This window comes from Pteronotus mesoamericanus, unplaced genomic scaffold (genome assembly GCF_021234165.1).
Source record: "Pteronotus mesoamericanus isolate MK-2021 breed Mesoamerican mustached bat unplaced genomic scaffold, CSHL_Meso_final contig_2, whole genome shotgun sequence".
Classification (NCBI taxonomy): domain Eukaryota; kingdom Metazoa; phylum Chordata; class Mammalia; order Chiroptera; family Mormoopidae; genus Pteronotus; species Pteronotus mesoamericanus.
The window spans coordinates 28,455,972-28,478,169 of NW_026555084.1; the positions used below are offsets into that span (position 1 = coordinate 28,455,972).

Sequence of the window (22,198 nt, forward strand, 5' to 3'; positions counted from 1 at the left end):
GATAGGGCTAGATGGGGAAGCAGTCACAGCCCTGGCTCCCAGGGCTATGTTGATAGGAAGCAGAATAAAGTTTAAGAAAGTGGCTAGCCTTCTGGAATCTGACAGACCTGGATTTAAAACACAAATTCGAGGAATGCCACTTCAAAGTTGTTTGAACTTGAGGCAAGTTACTTAACCTCCTTGAGACTACTTTTTATTCTGTCCTAATAGCAGTACATATTTCACAGGGTTGTTGAAGGAGTAACCACTGTGCTCAGTACTTAGCTAATTTAGTCCTTGGTAAGTAGTAAGCACATAGTTAATGTTAGGTATTATTATTACTGTTTTTATTGGCTAGTAATTACAATAAATTTTGTCTTAAGCAGTGCTGCTATTTTGATGTTAGGTTTGTGTCTTAATTTTTTTTTTTAAGATTGTATTTATTTTTAAAGAGAGGGGAAGGGAGGGAGAAAGAGGGAGAAGAAACATTGATGTGTGGAACATTGATTGGTTGCCTGTTGCACGAGCCCCACCCGGGGACCTGGCCTGTAACCCATGCTCGTACCTTGAGAGGGAATCGAACCAGTGACCTTTCCTTTTGCAGGAAGACACCCAACCAACTGAGCCACACCATGTATTATGTTTTAACAAGTGCCTCCATCAGTGCCTGGTGCATAGTAGACCCCTGATAGTAGAATGAAAATTTTTTATTATGTAAAATGAATTCAATCTATGAAAAAGATGTTTATAATCTGACATTTTAAAATTTTATAACAAAATTAATTACTGAAGTAAATGGAGTTTTGTTTTCTTTTTACTAGCGGCTCAGGAAATATTTTCAGTTTAATTTTAACCTCACAATTTTAAACATATATATTCTTTTGGTCAGGAAAAGGCTTCAAATAGCTCCTCTAACTGTCCTACATCTACACCAACTCCTGAAGCTTCTAAGCCTCGGAGAACAAAGCTTGCCTTTGACGACAGGTGAGATTAATAAGGTTTTTTTATGCACTCAAAAAATCATACCAGTCAGCACATAAGCAGCTCATTTTAACTTCTATCAGTTACTAGAAGAATTCATACTGTGCTGTAATTTACAGAATAATCAGATTTTAATTTGAAAGGCACCCACTAGCCCCAGGTATTGCTCCTTTGACTTAACTCCATGGCTCTGGGGGGCACATGAATGGCATGTCTTGTCCCTACTGCTGCTGCCGGCACTGTTTAAAATTGGGGCTTCCGTAACCGTGTGAGAGTAATGTCGGCTTTCCCTCCATTTTCATAAAAGATTACTTCTCCTAATTAATCTTGTATTTACTCTAAATTTCTCAAACAATTTGGGTAAATTAGTATTTAAAACCAGGGTGCTTGATTTCTGTTTCTTAAGTAGAAAAATTTTGCCATGAGTTGACCAAAACTATTTATGCGCTTAACCATTGGAAACATTTATCAGAAAAAAACTGAATCAAATGTTTTAATAATGGCTTGTTTTCTTTACTTGAGGATGTGAAAACTGAGGGATGTTAGAGACTAAAATGAACTAATGTCATCTTATGAAAAATATTATCCACATTATTTAAGTTAAAAATTTGCATTGCAGAAATTACTCAGCAGACCATTATCTACAAGAAGCAAAAAAGTTAAAGCACAATGCAGATGCATTGGTATGTAAATATTCTCCTCACATTCATATATTTAATCAGGTTAACTAAATCTTCATTTGGTGTGTGTTTCCGTGCTATATCAGTGCAGCTCTCCTTACCTTTTTTCTCCTTTCTCCAGTCTGACAGGTTTGAGAAAGCTGTATACTATCTTGATGCTGTAGTGTCTTTCATTGAATGTGGGAATGCGTTAGAGAAAAATGCTCAGGAATCCAAATCCCCATTCCCTATGTATTCAGAGACGGTGGAGCTCATTAAGTAAGTGGGAAAACTTGCCACGTCATTGGCAGTATTATTTCTCTCATCTATCTAGGAAGGAGCTGATATAACTAAATAGTTATGCACTGCATAATAACGTTTTGGTCAACGAGAGACAGTATATGCAACAGTCCCATAAGATTATAGTGGAACTGAACATTTTCTGTCTCCCAGTATAGTAGATCCTTGATAATGTCATAGTGCAAAGCTTTGCTTGTAGTGATGCTGGTGTAAATAAACCTACTGCACTGCCTGTCTCATACGATTATGTACAGTATATAGTACTTACTGGTTTATGTATTATTTTAAAGTGTACTCTTCCTACTTAGCATAAAAAATGTTTAGTGTAAAACAGTATGTCACAGTATGCAGGCAGCTGCTTCATTCATCTTGTGCTTACACCTTCTCTTAATTGCATCATTTTCTCTTGTACTTGATTTACTCTTGTGTTGTTTTGGACAGCAATGTGCAGGCTTGTAGCCTAGGAGCAACAGGCTATATACCACGCAGCTGAGATCTGCAGTAGGGTATACCACCTAGGTTTGTGTGAGCACACACTACAATGTGCAAAAATGATGAAGCTGCCTAATGACATGAAAATATTCCTGTCGTTAACATGACTGTACATAATAGAGCAAAAGAGAATGCTTAATCTTTTATTGTCCTTGCATAAGAGAACTAGATACTTCAGTGGGCAGTTTTGCCTTTATATAGGTTAGATTCTAATGTTTAGAGGTGTAAGAAAGTCAGAAGACCAAGTTGAAATACTTTGTGTCATTTGTTGTTATTTTAACTCACAGATACACTATGAAGCTAAAGAATTACTTAGCACCAGATGCTACAGCTGCAGATAAAAGACTCACAGTACTTTGGTAAGCGTTGTATATTCTAATCTCTCCTAAATGGCAGGCATTTCCATAGTAAATTGTGCTGTGTATGTGTTTCTGAGAGTTATCCTTGAATCAGTATTCCATAACCCAGTCATAAATCATTTCTTAATGGGTAAAGTAGAAAATAATTAAAAATTCCTACTGGATGGTTTTGATAGTTGTCCATCTCTGATCCATTGCCCTCTTGACAAAAGCCTTGGTAACATGGGATTAATAAGAACTCTTCATTGTCTTGAGTGGTCAGTTTTCTGGGCTCTTCTTTTGGTATCCTCTCTTGCCATTCACATACACGAATATGCCTTTCCTTGGGGAGCAAACGGTTGGCTTGCTCAGAATAAAGAATGTGGTTTGTTTGCTTGTATTCCAAGGAGACGTAGCAGTTCATTTGTTATAAGTATTTACTCTACCTGGCACTGTGCTTAACAGCTGGGAGTGCAGCTGTGGATAAAACTGATATGGTCCTGTTTGTCGTAGAGTCTAGTGTCTAGTGTGAGGAGGCAGAAATTAATCAAATAATCACAAGTATTAAGTAAGTAGTTTGAAAGAAAAGTGTGTGTAATGGTAAAGAGTAGAGTGTAGGGAGACCTACCTAGTCTTTAGGCAGAGGGCGCATGTGTGAAGCCTGGATCATGCAGAGAAACTGCAAACTATGGAGGAACCAAAAGAAGACAGTGAGCAGTGACAGTCACTGAAGAGGCAGGCAGCAATCGTGAGGCAGGGCCTTCGTAAGCCATGGTAAGACTTATGCGTATGTTACCTCAGGGTTGTAATATTTACAGTTGAATTTACTAGGTTTTGTTTAATTTTAGATTACTTACAATTTGATCTAGAGTCTGCCCCTCAGCAATTTTTTTTTTTAATGCGTATGTTACAATTCCATGTTGGGTCCTATGGGTGAAGTTTTAATTTTTTAATGTCAACAAATGGGAGTCTGGTCCTAGGTCACCTTCCCTTCCTTTCATCCCTAGGGTGCATACCATAGTTAAGAACACAGCTTTTGGTTTTGCCCACCAGTCAGTGTGGTTGGCCTTAGGCCACGGTCCGCTCACAGGAGCCAGCCCTGTGCTCTTGCATGATGCAAAGGTTGTTTCTGCAGATGAGGCCAGAATGTGTTGTCCTGTAAATAAGCTGTCCTTTTCTATTGACTAGCCTGAGATGCCAGTCTTTGCTGTACCTGAGGCTCTTCAAGCTAAAGAAGGAAAATGCTCTGAAGTACTCAAAGACACTGACAGAGCACCTGAAGGTAAGTGTGCCAAAGAGGAAGGTCTGTTTGCTAGGGGACGGACTTGTGAAGTCTTCTGTCCCCTCTCCAAAAGTGCCCTCATGTTTTACATGCCACGCACGGCAAGGCGGAGGGGGGAGCTGCTGTTTGGGAACTTCCAAATAAGTTTGAGGTTTCTTGGTAACTTTTCAAATGCACATATATATCTGATTATAGAGCCCATGCAGCCATATGCAGTAGCTCTTAACATTTCACTAGATGTAGGCTATTTTTATTGTGAAACCTAATTTATACTTTTAAAGTGGTGTTTTGTATTCACTACCATCTTTCCTTAGACTTACAGTTTTCTAAAATGTCTTTCCATGATTTTTTTTTAATAGCAATATGTAAATCTACCTCAAATCCTGCCCTAACTATTACTTGGAACCCTTCAGTAGTTTCTCATTGCCTGGAGGATCAAGTCCAAGCCTCTTACCCTGACCTGCAAGGTCCTCAGTATATCTCTGTCTTGTTCACCTAAACCTGTGCTCCAGGAGAACTTAATGGCTCACATACATTCTCTTTTCTGCCACCTTTGTACGGGGTATGACTCACCTCTCCCCTCTTCTTTATTGGTCTGAGTGTTACTTGTTCTTTGTGTCTCACTGAAGACTTGTAGAACACCCCAGCTCTTACATATAACTTAATTTACTGCATATTCACACACACACATATATTTTGTTTTTTTAATTTTACAAAGCTTTTTAAGATCGGTTCTGGCCCAGTGGTTTTGAATATATTTAGTACTTCTGAGGTAGTGTTTTCTTTAAAATTTTTTGTAAGGTACATTTCATTCTCTCCACAGAATTCTTACAATAATTCTCAAGCACCATCACCTGGTTTGGGAAGGTAGGTCAATGTTATTCTATAAAATATTATTTGGGACAAGTTTATTTTTATGTAAAAGTAGAGTGGGTAGGGTATAATTTGCAAAAATGGTAAGATGACAGCCTTTTAAAAAATTAAAACCATCTCTAATTATTTTAAAATATTTTCTCATTTTTATAAATTGAAATAGGATAATGAACATAATCTTACAAAGATTAGAGAGAAGGGGCCATTTCACCTGCAGAAGTCTGAGGTTTTTTACCACACCTTTACTCTTCTCACAGGTTGACTTCTGTAGCTACTTGGGTTTTTATCACAGTGGATTTACCTTTACTAAGATCTTGACAGGACCAGAATTTAATAACACAGGCATGATTGTGGTTTCTCCTCCATCTCCATATCGCTTTCATACCACCCTCCTCCCCTCAAAGGGAGGAAAAATACCACGAAACCTTTTTCTTAAGTTTATTCGTTTAGTTATATGTTTGTGTTAAATGGCATTTTGTCTTTGTCTTTATGTAGCTTCTTAACCAAATTTATGGTGCCAAAAGTGCAGATAAAAATATTTTTAACGAATAGTTCCGCACTCCCCACTTTTGTTTGACTTTTCTTTTTTATGCTCTTGGGCATTTCCACAAACTTCAGTACTACTGAAATGAACCTGCCAGCTTTCAACATGTGTTTTCTAAGAAATGTTTAATTGACAGAAGCTTGAGATGGTTGCAGTTGACTGAGAAAGCTATACCCCTTTGTCAGCTCTGAATAACTTGGTTAAACCAGGAAAGTACCAGAAATTATGGAATTCAAAATAAGATGTTCCCATCTACTACCCACACTGTGTGTGTGTGCTAAATTGTTAATTCCACCCAACTTTTCGCAAAACCATTTGAAAAGCACCTAAGTATATGCCCGTTGGAAGTGTGGGAGTGGGGCAGTCTCACTGAGACTTTGAACTGCTAGCATTTCTCTCACGCCTCTTGTTCTCTTGCCATTTATTAAAACAAAAAGTTCAGATAAAATGATAATTCACAGTGGTCTTTAATGAGTAAAGTACTTATTTAGAAGAAATTATACTTGTCTGGGAACTCTTCTAAGTTTAAATTTTAAACATCTTCATGTGGGCTCTTCCTAAAAGCGCATAGTACATTGATTTCCTCACGTTCACCGTATCCATATGAATAAACCTCCTGTTTCTTTGTGTATAGCAAAGCTGTTGGGATGCCTTCCCCTGTTTCTCCAAAGTTGTCACCAGGCAATTCAGGAAATTACTCTTCTGGGGCCAGTAGTGCTTCAGCAAGTGGTTCTTCAGTGACCATTCCACACAGAATCCACCAGATGGCAGCCAGCTATGTGCAGGTCACATCTAACTTCCTCTATGCCACAGAAATTTGGGACCAAGCTGAGCAGCTTTCCAAAGAACAAAAAGGTAGGATGGTCTCTGGAGAAACTTTGATGGGGTGGAATTGTTAAAAGAAACTTTTATGATCTAGTTTTAAGCAAGCATCTGGTCTGCATTTTAGTTTATTATCTAGTCTAGAGTTAATTATAATCAGTTTGCTGATTTCCATTGCTTAGCAGACGTATTGAATGGTCTGAATTTGGTCACATTTTCACTATACTCTTGACAAAAACTAAACTAAAAATCGTTTTGGTCTAAGACAAATATGCCTTTGTTCTGGTATATTAAATGCAGCTCACACTATAAAAGTAATATATGTTCTGTTCTAGGATGATTAACAGTAAAAGTGGCTATAGGCATAGGATCACACACATTCAGATATCTTGTACATAGGAGATATGAAAAATATGTTCATACGGAATTTTTAGGTATATTGGAGGAAAAGTGATAAGAGACTACAAAATGAGTTGATTTCTAGCATTTTAAAAGTATTTTTTTGTTGATTTTAGAGAAAGAGGAAGGGAGAGAGACACAGAGAGAAACAGATTTGTTGTTCCACTTACTCATGCATTCATTGGTTGATTCCTGACTGGGGAGCGAACCTACAACTTTGGCATATCAGGGTGACGCTCTAACCGATGAGCTACCAGCCGGGCTCTAACATTTTTTAATGTTAGATCATTTGAAACTTTGCACTTTGTTTGTTACCTCCCAAATTAAGAGCAATGAGAATTATAAAGTATTTAAAGACCTTACAGAGGAGAAATATGTAAACACCATGTTATTTTAGTAGATGCTATTGGCATGTGTGTGTTTTATGTAGCATCCATTCAGGTTGATCCTTTGTAGAGAAACAGCAAAGTAGTAGTGTTCTTTTGTCACAGAGTACATTTGATTACCAGATCAAAAGATGAAATATGAAAGATTCCTATTTCTAAAGAGGGGTAATGGTGAAGGAAGTTGGAACCTCAACATTTAACATAAAGCTGTGTTTTTAAAACCTACTTTGTTTTTAATATTTTAAATATTGTCAGTATTGCTCAGAAACCGTTACAAATCTGAAATTCTTTAGTCACCCCTACCTTGCTTTTCATTCTTCTCTCTAATGCGAGTTGTGTAGCCTCTCCTCCCCTCCCCTCTTCCTATTCTTCCTCCCCTCCTCTCCCTCATCCCCTCCCCTCTCCTTTCCTTTTTCCCCTTTTCATATAACAGTTTTTCAACATTGACTAAAGAAAACAGAATGATATAATGAACCCATGTAACTTTCACTCAGCTTTGGCTTCACTAACACAACATTTTGCTAATCATGTTACATCTCCCCCCCAACCCCCATTCTTTTCCCCTAGAATATTTTGAAGCAAATACCAAATCATGACATCCTACCTGAATACTTTGATACGCATCTTTTTAGGTGATAGACCTTTTTCAATCCTCACCTGAGGACATGCTTATTGACTTTAGAGAGAGAACGAGGGAGGGAGAGAAACATCAATGTGAGAGAGAAACATCAATCAGTTGCATTTCATACACACCCCAATGGGAGACTGAACCTGCAGCCTACGCATGTGCCCTCACCAGGAATTGAACCTGCAACCTTTTGGTTCATGGGACAATGCTCTGACCAAATGAGCAGCACGGACCAGGGCTGATGATAGACTTTGCAAAAACATGATCACTGTGCCTTTATCACGGCTACCCGAATTAACAATAATTCCTTTATGTCCTCTTATGCCTAGTCTACCATCAAATTTCTCTGTTATCTCAAACATGCTGCCCCCCTTTTAACAGTTGCATTTGGTTTAGACAGGATCTACACATTCATTGATCAGTCTCTTAAGTATCTTCCTCCTTCCACCTTTTTTTTGTGGCTGTGCCATTGATGATCAGGGGGAAACTGGGACATAGACTATGTCATATTCTGAATATGACTACTTACTTTCTCATGGTGTCATTTAGCTTGCTTTTCTCTTCTTTATTTCCTTTATACTGGTAGTTACGTCTTGAGGCTTGATTAGACTCGAGTTTATCATTTTAGATAAGAATGTTTCATAGGTGGCACTCTAGGTTTTCTGTTACATCATAGTATAAGGCATGCAATGGCTCTCTTCTTTAGTGATAATAAAAAAGATTATCGATTCACTTAGGTGGGGTCAGCCTGACTCAGTTCGATGTAAGATTCCCTATTAAACTTTAATGTACACTTGTAGCATCCATTGATGATCATTACCTACATTTATTATTCCATTAGGAAATAGAAAATGCATCAAGAATTTTCTATTTTGATATTCCTTTTACATTAATTAGCTGGCATTCTATAAAGAAGAACCCTTTCCTCTCAACTGTTTGATTACTTCTTGCCCTATTTGAGGAGGCTGAGGTCTTTATCATGATGACCCCTTTTTCTATACACGTGTTTCAACTCTGTCTTCTGAGATCTATACCCCTCTCTCTTCTCCCAGCATTGCATTGGGATCAGTGTTAGGATGCTGTTTTCCCCTCCTCTCCACACACACCTCATATGCACATCAGCCTGTATTTGTCACATAGGGGGAGAATCCTTTTATTTCCATCCCTTATATTTTTAAACTATTGTCTAAAACATGGGATTTATCGATGTTGCATGGCATATGATTAGAGCTGAAAGCTTGGGTACAGGCTGTTGTAAGTGTCTGACCTTACAGGGGCTCTTATGGGAAAACATCCTTCTTATACAAAATCAGGACACGGAGAAGGTTTTGAGTAATAATACCTGTAGTACTAGGCCTCCATTTTAAGAATATTTACTGCATATTGACAATTTTTAATTTCCATCCATGGAATTCTGCTTCTATGTGTAACATTTAATTCCTGATCATACAGTTCATTTAAAATGTTTTGTGACTTAAGAAAAAAATGCAACTTGAGAGACTGTGTTCTAAGATATGGACAGTTATATTAGTGTAGGAGGGTGTGCTTTTCGACTTCATAATTTGAATGCATTTTTATAATCTAGACTAAAAATTGTAAAGCAGTGATTGGAAAGAGTGTACATCATTTAATGAATATTTTTGGTTTTCTAGAATTCTTTGCTGAACTGGATAAAGTAATGGGCCCTCTCATCTTTAACGCAAGCATCATGACAGACCTAGTTCGTTACACCCGGCAGGGACTGCACTGGCTTCGCCAGGATGCCAAGTTGATATCTTGAACTGAACACATTCTCGTTGCCTCTGATTTTCTCCACAACACTGTGTTACATCACGAAGGAAAACTGCCATAACATGCCACCTGGTCGGCACTCAGAATGAGGAATGGTGTTCACTCCTGCTCATGTGTTATTGGTTTTTATAACCCAAAGCCATCGTGTCAGTTGACCCCCGTCAATATTCCCAATATGAAAAATTATTTAAATGCTTTTAAACCTGCAGCATATTGATAAGATGGTTTCAGTGATCTGTAATAAGATTGAAATTCCAGTTGCAATTCATAAGTAATCAATTGAAAAACTATTTATTTTTTTGTAAGTTCCCACATTGGGGCTAGTTTAAAACTTAGTTATTTCTGTCTATAAATTTATCCTGTTAAATATTTAGCATAAGTTTAATGTAGGCATTTTTTTATTTATATACTTTGGGAGTTTTGTTACCTAATAATATCTTCTTGTGGTAGCTCTTCAAAGAGAAATAGTTATTTCATCTAAAATACAGATGTGTTCTTTCTATACCTACTACCTGATAATATTTCAAATCTTAACTACAATTTTATTAATGCAGAATTTATACTTAGTATTAAGGATATTCTTCTACATGTGAAAATCACTTAACTAGGAGAAGATAGCATTCTACATGGATGTAAAATGAAATGTGTCTGAATTGGTATGCATTATTTCAAGAACTGTGAAGGTGTGTTAATAACACTAACAATCACAAGGTGACTACAACTTGCATGTAATGCATTATAAAAGAGGGCAAGCAAACTTTCTGGGAGAAGCATATATGAAGGGTTTCATAAAAGGACAATCTTGAACTTTATGGATTTTACTAAAACCATGTGTTCTTTTTTGTTGCTAGTTAATTGACACTTAATTGAAACAGAGTAAGTGTTGAGCAAAGGATGAGCAAACTCTTGAAAGCTGCTGCCTATATCTTTTTCATTAATGATGTTTAAAGGGTAAACTCTCTCTTCAGAATTCTTATTTAAAAACCCTTTTTCCACACTAGATTGTGATGCTCTGCTAAGAGCATGCAGCAACTGATACAGGAATGGACTGGAGCTTGGGTGTGTCGCGCTTTTGTTATACAACTTAGAGTTCTAATGCCTGATGTAGAGATGATGAATTTTTCCTTTTAAACCTGTTTTGTAATTAGTCCCTTTGTATTATGAAGGCCCTCACCAATGATACATGTTTCTGATGGGATCAGAAAATTCACACTAGAAAAGTACCTAACTTGGTTCAATGTGAGCTCTCTTGGGAAGGGGTGGGGAGTTAGGGGTATTGCTTCAAAAAGCCAGCTCTGTAAGAGTTGTATATTAAAGTACCTTTTCCGGTAAGGTGCATATAGGAGTCAAAGGTGAGAAGTATTTCCTCTATGTTGTTTTTAGTGCCCCTATCATGTCTGGTGTGCCTTATAAATCTTACCTTTAAATGAAGACTCTGGACTGTTTACAGACGAAGTTTCACACTAGGACCAGATTACCCATACGCATACGGCCGGTCTTCTGCAGTAACAATGTTCAATTCGCTCTCCTTTTAAAACTTTCCTTTAGGGTTGCATAAAGATTAATTCTTTCAGAAAAGCTAATGTTTTGGTACATGACTTAGTCTAACCTATGGAGTAATGCTGCTTCAAAAAATAGTTTGTCCTTCTCCCCATTCCAAAAGTGAATCCCTCCAATCAGAAAAAAGGATTATCCTGCTATTTACAGATGGTTGCTAAGGCTTGAAATGGAGAAGAAGGGATAGAAAATCTCCAAGCCCAGTGGTGCAGTGGATTCTCTGTGTGTTAGTCTCTTTTACACTTATTTCTGAAGCTAGAGACCTTTCATTGTCCTGTGGCCTCATATTTGTAGAGCTTCTTAACTGTTTTGTACCTCAAGTTGTTTTTGCATATGATTCAAGAATATTTACAAATTATGTTGACCTTTTTTCCCTTGGAGAAATAGCCTCTGATATCTTTCTAACTTAATCTTCGTGTGTTTTAGGAACCGTTTTCCTTAAGAGGACAACTTTTCAGTGACTGTGGTAGTCCTTCAGTAAGAAACTTGCCACTGCTAACCCAGTGGACGTATGTCCTGGCCTTCTCTGACTTCTCTGACCCTGATCCTTCCTTTGCAGTGATGTCCTAGAAGTGGAAAAAGTATCCTGAGCCTTAGATGGCCAGCAGCCGCCGCCTCTGGGCACCCCTGAGTTCCAGTGTGCTCTAGTCTCTTGTGTGTCCTGAGAGGCAGCAGGAGAGTCTCTGGGGTCACCCTGACATTTTGTTAAAGCAGAGTTTCCCACATGTTTTATGGTGCTGCTTTAAGATACTCTCTCTAAAACTGTGTCAATTCTCAGAGAGTGAATTCTTCAAGCTTTTCACTGTGGTGGCCTTTCCCACCAGGTGGTAATGGGCAATGGATCAAAGTCTTATCCTACATAATTGAATTTCTAAGGTAATGGTCTGTGGAAATATCACTCCCTCTCCTGAGCCCGCCTCGCAAATTCTGTCTGTGTCTCTATCTGCTCCAGCACATGCTTTGGGCTCCATCACACGTGACCATTCCTCCTTCCTCAGTAAGTGTCTTCAGTGTTCTCCAGCCGTTTAAAACTGAATTTGACAAGTGGCTAAAAACTTTCTTAGTCTGAGACTTGTACTTAATATATAGCTAATTCTAGAAATAGCAACAATTTACAACTACTCTGTTGACTGCTCTTTAAGGCCACACTTGTATGCCAGGAGACGGCAGCCTACACCACTGGACTCTTTACAGGCAACCAAGGACAGACTGTGGTGGGTGAAGCTGTTACCCTGTAGTCTGGCCAGGCCTGGGCTGGGCTGTGGGCGGGGGCTTCCCTCCAGGCCGTTCAAGCGCTGCAGCCCAGCCCAGGCCCAGTCTTGCTGGGAGCATTCAGCCCATTTCTTGCCTCAGTGCCACCTTTTTCGGGGGCAGGTAGCCAAGAACTGACTTGAAAAGCAATGAATACTTCCAATAAGTGTACAGTTGTAGTTGCTGAGCAGTGGAGAAGGTTGAGCATCACTACGCTGATTCTCCAGCGTCAAAGCAGTCTAGAGTAACGTGCGCGCGCCCGCACACGCCTGTGCGCTGAGGGCTCTCCCGCTGGCGCGTCCTTGGGCATCGTGGCCGCACTTTGAATGACACACTTGTGGCTTTATTAGACTCACTGTTGTTTTTAATTGTTGTTTGTTTCCTTTAAAGAAAGGTTTAATCAGCTAGCTCAGATAGCATCATTTTGTGTTTAATGACAGACACTTTGGGAAATTACCTTTATTGACTGAGCTTGCATTGTGAAGCAAGCGCCTACAAAAGGCACCTGTTGTAGAGGAGCGCTCCGGCCCTGGAGGCCGGCAGCTCTCCGTGGAGGTTCAGAGCAGCTGTGGGGCTCCCCAGTCCGTGACGCCGAGCTGTGCAGAGGAGAGGGACGCTGTGCGCTCTTCTAGGTGTGAGGGTATGCAAAAAGTTTGGACTTTAAAACGATGTACACATGCTTTATATATATGTATGTATGTATGTATGAAACATGAAATTAGTTTGTCAAAAATGTGTGTGTTTAGTATTTTAGCTTAGTACAACGATTTCCACATTATTTATTAAATTGATCTAAGACACTTTCTTGTTGACACCTTGAATATTAATGTTCAAGGGTGCAATGTGTATTCCTTTTAGATCTTTAAAGCTTAATTACTATGATTTGTAGTAAATTAACTTTTAAAATATATTTGAGCCCTTTTGTAGAATAATAGGGCTCTTACAGGGTGGGAAAGATTTTAATTTTCCAGTCGTTAATTGGACAAAATGGCCTCATGTATTTTGAATTAAAAGAGTTTGCTTCTGGGTCTCGGGAACATCTACTGGGAATGACTGATTTTAGGCAGATTGTGGTGATGTTTTTAAAAACAAAAACTAAGGAAATTTAGAAAGCATTTCAAATCTATATATATATGCCTGTAACTCATGTTCCCTAAGTATGTGGAACATAGATTTCATTTCAATGTCACATACCAGTGTGTTGGAGAGGCAGACTTTTTTCCCAATAATAAAGAATATTGCACATTTAAGGTTGCTATTCTGTAAGATAAATTGAAGAGCTAAGTATGGAATGGCTTGGAACATGTAGTGACAACAGGCCAAATTGGTCATGTTTGTGGCCTATCTTTCTCATACTCAGTGAAGGAGAAATGCGGTTTAGACCCCCTAGACCCTAGAACAAGTGACAGGAAGCAAGTTTTAATAGTTCATAAAGCAGTTGCTGATTCTATTCAATTGAATCTTACAGTTAATTAAAAAGAACTTACTGCCTTCAGAAAAGGAAATGGAAAGGATATCTAAGTCTCTTCTTTTTGATAGAATTTGGACACAGAATAAGGCATCAGAGTTAAGCCTAAGCCAAGTCTTGTAGCGCTTTAAGCATCATGCAGTAGCCCAACCAGTCATCATGTAACGAAGATGGCTTTTGGAATGTCAGTAATGACCTCTCTTGCCACCATTGCTCAGCTAAGCATAAATTGCCATTCTTAAAAAGAAGTAGAAAAGCTCCCTAAATAAGCATTGGAACAAACAAACAAAAACCAACTCCCACTCAGAAATTTTAGTAATACTCAGTTTTGACCTCTTCCTGCTTCCACGAGGAGTTTCTTTTCAGCTTTTCACCGTTGGAATTTTCTACCTGCTATGTTCTTCTCTGAAAAATACGTATCTCTTTGGATATGCTGCCTTTCGAGTCAACGCCATGATTATCCATACCGTTGAGTTTGTTGTTGCTGTTCAAGAAGTGTCCCTGTTTTACAACTTTATGCACACACCTGGCAGGTCATTGACATGAGCATTCAACAGTACTGGGGCTGGGTTAGGGTGGGTTGGGGCAGGGCTCACCGACAGAGCTGGCCCAAGCGGCAGTGCCTGCAAAGGCACCGCCTTTGCGGACCAGATGTGGGGTTGGTAAGCACAGTTATGAAAATTGCTATCTAGCCTCCGTTTTGAATGGTTTTAAGAAATTTTGTATATGGAGGATGGAAATGCTTATATATTTATTGAAAATCCTTTTATTTGAAATTAAAGTTATTTGGTGAATAATGGTTTGATATTTGGGGAGGGTTTTGGAGGGGAAGTAGCACCGCTGATAAATTAGAAGCCTTGTTGATTCTGCAGAAAGGTACTGTTAGTGTCTGATTGGATGCCTTTGTTTTGTACATGATCCAGATCTTTGTTTTACATTTCTCTTATCCAAAATATTTGGGCATCTGACATTTTCAACCAAAATTTCAATTATATACTGTGATTTTTATTTGTTGCAATATGTTAAAATTTCAGAGGTACTTTGGGGTTCAAAAGCTAGGATTTCTAAGTCAGTATGTGCATTTCACATAATAAAGCTGTTAATGGTGAGCAAAGTATTATATACTAACTAGATTTTTCCACATCTGTATAGTATATTATATGTATTTTGTGGTATTGAGATTATAGAAAGTTTAGAGTGTCAAACATGCGTTTAATGTGTATTTTTAAATAAATTTATGGCAATTAAAATATTTGGAGACAAGGGTATCACATTTCAATTTGTAAAGACCTTTTTAACTCTACTGTGTCATTAAGATGCTTTGTATAATGCCAAACCATAGCTGGAGAACTAAGTTTAATAAATATCAAATAGATTTTCTGTATTAAAGTTTATAAACACTGTCAATTCTCGCTTTGCCCTTTTCATGTAATTTCTGTTTTGGGTTTTAGGGTCCAGTGCTGCTCTTCCTAACAAAGCCTGGTCCCACCAGGCCAGGTCTCGTTTTCTGATTACAGAAAGTCTGCACGTCGGCTGGCCGTGGGTCCTTGTGCAGAGGTCAGAATTCGCCCTGCTCCAAGAGAGATTTCAGACAAATCCTGTTTGATATTCTTGGTGCCCTGGGCTTTTCTTGTTTTACTAAACTAGACTGTCTACCAGTTCTGCCTTCCGTTCAGACGCAGAGAACTCAGGCGCATCGTCAGGTAGCTGGTGCCAGCACTGCCCTTCTTGGCACCTCGCTGAAGAGCTCTTTTTCAGGGAGCGAAGGGCTGCGATCCAGGGCCACGGCTTAGGAACTTGCTGATCACATAGCTATTGCTAACCTGAGACCTGTAACCTGCCGTTGTGGTCTTTATTTTTAAAAAAATACATTAACCCTCACTATTTTCGTTACTACTCACTGTTAATTTTCAAGATTGAGAAGTAACGCATCATTATGAAGCAATGCTGTTTTCTTCTATAGTATACAAAGTGAACCCTTATTCCCCTCAAAAGCTTAAATTCCAGACTGCCAAAATTTCACATGTGAGAACCTTTAATAGTATACATAGAAAAATAAACTCTAAATTGACAAGTTTAGTTATGCTCATCAAAGTATCAACACTAAAAAGAAACAGAGACCAATTTAAAGCATACATCTGTCTTTAAATATTAAAAACACAAGGTTGCTTCACTTAAGTGTCTCCAGCCAGTATGCAGTTAATCAATATTCCATAGAACGGAGCATTGTTTGTGAGTGCTGTCCTCTGTCCCCCTCGTTTGTACATCACTCCTGGGCCACACTTAGGGAACAGCGTCTCTTTCTAAGGGAAAAGAAAAGGTTTTTAAGGCAAAGGGAGCAGGGCCCAGAGCCAGCCTGCCGCTTCCTCCCTCTGGTTGCTGTACCCAGCCTTACGGAAGGCTGCAGAGAGGGAAGGCGCTGCGCTTTCATGGCACCTGAGCTGTCCTTGGCTCTTAACTCCTGAGGGATTCTCTAAGGAGCACTCAGTCTCAAGGCCGCCATCCCAATTTCATTCTTGGCCTGTGCTGACCTCTGCCCAGGCCGCGCCGGCCACGCCGCGCCCCCGGGTCCGTGGGATACCTGCATAGCCTGGTGATGCACTCGGAATCGTCCCGGCAGGAGGCCCCAATGGGCCTGAGGGAAACCCCTCTCCAAAATGGGGTCATTCTCCGCAGCCTTTTCTTTGCTGAACTCAGTTCCGATACTGGGGAGCCATGCACCTGTAGGGCAAAGACAAATTGACCTCAGGTGGGGAAGGGGCGACGCCCTGCTGCACACCGTGGAAGGGGGCCGCCGCAGGAGGCTGTAGACTGCGAGCAAAGGAGCCCTTCCTCGGGACTGCGCGGGGCTCGGGTTCCCCTTACAGCTCCACCATCCCCGCACATCCTCGCTCGCACCCTGTCCTCACCTGGCCCCACAGCAACAGGCAGACCATGAGCACTGCGTAGAGTTTGAGGTGCCACATCTTGATACAGAGGATGCTGGGGCTTGAAAGCCAGGGACAGTTCACACTTCCTTTTATAGACTGAAATCTGCCTCTGATGGTTGCCAGGTGAGATGGGGCAAAGTTTATTTTTGCAATCGGGGTTGATTTAATAAGTTAATGTCTACCAGAGGAATGTGCTCAAGGCCTGCCTTTCAGGCACGTTGTATTTACTGATCCCTGATCTGGACTTTGAGTGATTATGTTGCTGGCTTGGACTCTTTCACCCATTTTAGCAAAAGTCAGCACTGCCCCCTCCCCTGTGAGAGCCACGTGAAGCCGTTGAGGGCAGGCACCCAGCCACATGTAGATACCAAAATAGCTCAGTGAGATCATTTTAATCAAAATAGAATTCTGAAAATAAGGTCTTCAGAAATAGTGTTGACCCTTTTCAGCCTTGTCTAGGAAAGAAGCACCGATCTCTTGTTACAGGCTCTTGGATAAGGCTGTTACCTCCCGATTGGGGGACGATGCTTCTGCAAGCGTGGTCTGCAGTGCCCCGGCCCCTCATTAGTGTAGATGGACCATCACCCTAATTCTCTGCTCCAGATCATCTCCCTAGAAGAAGGGAGGCCCAGCTGTGGAAAGTTCAAAATCTTGTCTACGTGTCCTCTCCCAGGGGAAGGGCCATCAGGCTTGATGTGGGACTTAGGTGAAGCACAGGTGAATTGATTGAACGCACATAGGCTGATGGCTTGTAGTGCTTTGTGAGTGAGTTGGGAGCAAGGGCCCCTACGCTGGTGGGAGAGCTTGTGCTGGTAACAAATAACATTGCAAACACTTGAGTTATGGGCCTTCCTCCCAGGAGGCGACGAGGGCCTCCTAAAGGGCAAGCCCTCCCAGCAGCCTCAGGGAGGCAGGCCTGGGCTGAGCTGTCAGAGCCCACTCCCTGCTGGCTTCTTGGAGCGTGGACCTAAATCACAAGTAGTTACGGGTAGTCATTAAGTGACATGGGCATTTTAATAAGTTTGGGGGGAAAGGTGTGAATTCTGAGTAAGATTTATAGGACTTTAGATCTTCCTGTGACCTAGAAGGATTAGCCAACAAAACAAATGCAACGATTCCTCCTCTGCCTGGCATCTCCGTGAAGACTATCGATACCTGTTCCCAAGGCCCTTCTCATCTTCAGAGGTTGGATATTTGGTGAGAGCCTGCCTGCTCATCAAGGGGAAGTAGAAGAGACGCAGGACAGCTAAAGGTGGAGCAGAATGTTGCCAGTCCTCCTGCCAAAGGAAAAGAGGGTGGCATGGTGCGGCCGCAGATCTGTCTGTCCTGGTTCTAGTCCTCGCAGGACCTTGGAACCAGGCCTGGAGGGAGACGTCACTGCCTGCACTTGAGAAACTTGGAGAAGCAGACCTCTGCCAGAACCACCTAACCATTCCTGCGCGTTTGAGGTTAGTTAGCTGTTCTTCCCTTTACCCTGAGCTTGGGTCCTGAATGACCCCAGGTAGGGGCTTAGCTGGGAACTTCTGTGGGGTGGGGAAGAGGCTCCGTGGTGACCTAGTGAACATTGGGTAAGAACAAATCCGATTAGATAAGCAAAAGACTGAACAACGTGATGTCCTAGAGCCCGCTGGGTCTGTGGACTCAGCGTCAGCCTCCCGTAATCAACCTGGAGTGATGTGCCAAATGCGATTTGAAATTGCGCGTTCCAAAGCTGGGAACTTCCTCCTAACCCTCCATTTCTGCTTTCCTGTACTCCAAGCAAAGTCAAACTAGCCTTTTGTGTTAATAAAGCCAACCCCACAGCCATGGGGAGGGTCTGTGCCCGAGTCCCCCCATGCAAAGAGGGAGAAAGCATTCATCGTCGTGGGTGTGACACCACCGCAGACCTTTGCGCTCACCCCTTTTTCGTCTCCCACCTCCTTCCAAAACGAACCGTCAGTTGCGGCCGGTGGAAGGAACCACTGTTAGGGAAAGCATTTCAACACAGGTTTAAACTAACCCTGCTTTTGTTTTAGGTTTAAGTATGGAGCACAGATCAAACTTCTAAACAAAGAGTGGCATCCAGGCAGCATTAAGCTGAAGTGACAGTTGTCCACAGCCATCCGACATCCCTCGAGTGAAGACCTATTCCTGAAATTTGAAAAAATAAGAAATTAAAGTGTCACGGGTTCTCCGCAGTCAGGTATTTTGCGAGTGAATAAACACACAACTACGTGTCCCTTCCTGCAGGAAACGCCTAAGCAGCCTCTAAGAATTTCAGCCATAAGGAGAATGCATGGCGGGAGGCAAGAGTGGGGCTTAGGCAGGGTAACTGACCCTAGGCCAGCCCTTCCCTGCTTTGGGCTTTAGTCTGCTGTCCTGTCCATGAGGAGATTCCTGGGGCCTCGCAGGCACTGACATTTGGGGATTCAACTGATTAAGTTACAGGAAATTGACACTGAGGCACATTTGATAGTTGCAGGGGTGTCCAACCTCCGACCTGCAGGCCACATGCTGTGGCTGTGAATGCGGCCCAACACAAAATCGTCAATTTACTTACATTGTGAGGTGTGTGTGTGTGTGTGTGTGATTATGTGTTGCAATGTATTTAATCTGTGGCCCGAGACAACCCTTCCAGCGTGGCTCAGAGATGCCGAAAAGTTGGACACCCCTGGTTTGTAGCTTGGTTAATTCTGAACACAGCTGCCAGGGGTCTTCTGCTTTGGCGGCAAGTGCCGGGATGAAATGGGGGAGAGGCGGGAGTGCACGAACAGATGCCTGAGACACATTCCGGGCAGAGAGGTCCTTAGGGCTCGGCAGTAACTGGAAACTTTTTTGCTGTCCCCGAGCAGGAGGTGCCTAATGAAAAATGAAAGACTTTCCTGAAATGGAAAAACTTTTCCAGGTAAAATTTCAACAAAGGGTCAAAGTATATTCGCTTTCTTGCTGGCTGCAACTGGCAGATTTCTGGGCCTGCACCAGGTAGACCTGTATCCCCGGGACTGTTGTTGGCCCACTGAAGAGTTCCCTTTGCCACATCCTGCGGCTCAGAGGTGAAAGCCCTGGTTGCCGTAGCAGCGCTGCTGGGTGAAAGGAGGGCAAAGCAAGTGGCTGTGCCTCTGGTGGCAGGTGCGGGAGCTGCACCCAGGGCTGGAGGCTCCGGGTGGCAGGTCACAGGCACTGAGGCCCACAGCGGTGGCCCCTCTTTTTTTAGATTATACCCAAGTCTTCCTTTTCTTTATGGAGTTCCACAAATAGTCCCTAAAATGATCCCACATCCCAGATCCCATACAGGAGCCATGAACTACGACAACTCTCCACGTTCTCCCACCACCGCCACCTCCACCCCCCGCTGCACAGAGCTCTGCACGCCCCAGTTTAGAGACGACACCCTTTCGTGAGAGCAGGCTTAACAGCGGCCTTGAACAGTTTTATCTAAAGCAGGAGCTCAGCACACATGGGGCTTACAGCAGGGGCTTCCTAGTAGGGTCGTTGGGGATAAGAAGGGCTCAGACCGACAGGCTCAGTGCTGAGAAGGGCTGAGTGATTTTCAGCTGGTATTTCCAAAGGAGTCAAAGTTAGAGGGTAAAATGAAGCCCAGAAGGTGAGAGGGGGTGGCCATCTCCCCTAGGTTTTAGCTCAGGGCTAAAATCAGAGGGAGAAAGAAAGAGAGAGATGCATGAATGGCAAAGGTCCTCCCCTGGCGCCTGAAACTGCGAGGCCATGGGTGGGTGCGTTTCACCGCCGCGGGTCCACAGCGCTCCTCCCTTTCCAAGTCCATGACCCAAAGGTGCTGAAGATGAGGCAAGCACTGAGAATAAATTTGGACGAAGTCAAACGGGAAAATTAAACCATGTTTGGTGAATTTTCATCACATAGCTGTCCTTTTAAGTCTGCACTACCTTGCCAGACTCATCTCGTGTTACTCATTTCAAAGCAACTTTGTATTAACATATGGGCAACAAGTTGGACGCTCAGGAATGCAGGTTTCCTGCCTGTCACTGGGAGGAAGCCACAGTGAAAGGACACGGGCCCAGGTCTGTCAGCCATTCCTCTCTACCCTGCCTCACAGGGTTTTTTGTTGTTGTTTGTTTGGAAGTATTTTAATCTGGTTCCTAAAACACAAGAACAATCATTACAGTAAGAAGGAAACATACAGCCTGGAACAGAGGCTGAGCTACAGTGAAAGTTACTGCTCTGGACCAGCAAGTGTCCTTAGAGGCGGGGAAATTTCTAGAAATGGAGCAGGGAAGCAGAAGTATAAACAGCCAACACTTACCCCACTAACTCCTGTTAAAAGTAAAAAGGTAACTTTGAGTTAGTTGTGTTCTCCAGGTTCCTGTGTCTCTGCCAGTGCTGCTAATGGCTTCCCAGAACCGTGACCCAGCCGCCACCAGCGTTGCTGCCACCCCTGGGGCCCGGGAGCAAGAGAGTGGTGTGGAAGTTACAGCAGCTGATGATCCCCATGATGCCTGGCAACAAAGGACTGTCTGCTTTCACTGAATCACATTTTTCAAATGGGTGGGACCATTCCTGGAGCAGCCGGTGCGGTCCATGGAGACCTGAGGCCTAAGCTCCCCTGTGGCTACCGGTACAGCGCACCCACGGCAAAGCTCCTCACCTCCTGCTACCACCCCAATGCGGACACCCAAGGTAGCAGGGGCCTGGACATCCCAAAGGACAAGCGGCCTGCCCGGGTGACATCAGGACTGTCCTGCTCTCCACCCAGAGCCTGCTAGAACCCACCATCTGTAGCCTGTTGAACACACAGGCTGTGAAGCTCTGCAAGAACCTCAAAGCTTTTAAGAAGTACCTGCAAGAAACCTATGCAAAGTGGGCCTCCAGCCAAGAGCCCTGACCCGGCTGGCCAGCCTCTCTCGAGGGATGTCTTTTTACCTTTTCCTCAGATGGCCTGTCCTTGCCTTGATTTCTGTATAGGACTGTCTTTAGCTGTGGTGTCATGTTCCTGTGTTTTTCAATTAAGTCTCTGCTTGAGCCTCTGTGATAAATATTTTTTAAAAAACAACTTTTCTACTAAAAAGGTAATTCAAAGGCTCTAGAACATGGGTACATTTTTTCTGTAAAGGGTCAGAGAGTAAAAATGTTAGGGTTTATGGGGCATATGTGGTTAAAAACCACTGTTAGCAACCTGGTACAAACAGCCGGGGTGCTGCCCCAGGTCTTGAGGTCAAGGGGTCACCTCACAGCTCCTTTTATAGCCGCCTCCCTCTCAGGCTAAGGAAGGGCTGCCTTAGCAGGAAGGCAGTACGGCATAACTTTACGGGCACAAACCTTAGTGCCAGGCTCCACCATTTCCTACCTTTGTAATTTTGTGCAAATTACTTACCTTCTCTCTGCCTGTGTCCTCATCCGCAAGATGAGTGTACTAATGAGTGTTCTAAGGTAGTTCTGAGGTTTAAAAGAGCTTATTTGTGTAAAGGGCTAAGAAGAGTCCCTGACACACAGTAATTACAATACAGTTAGACTTTATTCTAATTATAGGAGCAGAGGGGAAGAACCAACACTCGCCCCAGCCCAC

General features: G+C 42.1%; 2 protein-coding genes and 1 pseudogene across 3 annotated transcripts in view; 2 read left to right on the plus strand and 1 right to left on the minus strand.

Annotated features, from left to right (window-relative positions):
* Window positions 1–15,464, plus strand: part of AFF4 (ALF transcription elongation factor 4) — an 88,018-nt gene extending 72,554 nt beyond the window's left edge. For both annotated transcript variants that reach the window (XM_054568480.1, XM_054568481.1), the window contains 8 exons: window positions 869–963; window positions 1,580–1,643; window positions 1,762–1,898; window positions 2,699–2,770; window positions 3,938–4,031; window positions 4,855–4,898; window positions 6,083–6,303; window positions 9,336–15,464. In XM_054568480.1, the coding sequence (XP_054424455.1) occupies window positions 869–963; window positions 1,580–1,643; window positions 1,762–1,898; window positions 2,699–2,770; window positions 3,938–4,031; window positions 4,855–4,898; window positions 6,083–6,303; window positions 9,336–9,463 (855 nt within the window). In that variant the 3' untranslated portion in view covers window positions 9,464–15,464. The remainder of the gene's footprint in view (window positions 1–868; window positions 964–1,579; window positions 1,644–1,761; window positions 1,899–2,698; window positions 2,771–3,937; window positions 4,032–4,854; window positions 4,899–6,082; window positions 6,304–9,335) is intronic.
* Window positions 15,465–15,874: 410 nt separating this feature from the next.
* Window positions 15,875–16,780, minus strand: LEAP2 (liver enriched antimicrobial peptide 2). Its single transcript, XM_054568482.1, has 3 exons — window positions 16,660–16,780; window positions 16,332–16,471; window positions 15,875–16,053 (listed from the first exon to the last, which is right to left on the minus strand). Exons 1-3 carry the CDS (start codon window positions 16,714–16,716, stop codon window positions 16,017–16,019), a joined length of 234 nt encoding a protein of 77 aa, XP_054424457.1. The 5' UTR covers window positions 16,717–16,780; the 3' UTR covers window positions 15,875–16,016.
* A 4,335-nt stretch (window positions 16,781–21,115) lies between these two features.
* Window positions 21,116–21,558, plus strand: LOC129066438 (ubiquitin-conjugating enzyme E2 C-like; annotated as a pseudogene).
* The last annotated feature ends 640 nt before the right edge of the window (window positions 21,559–22,198 follow it).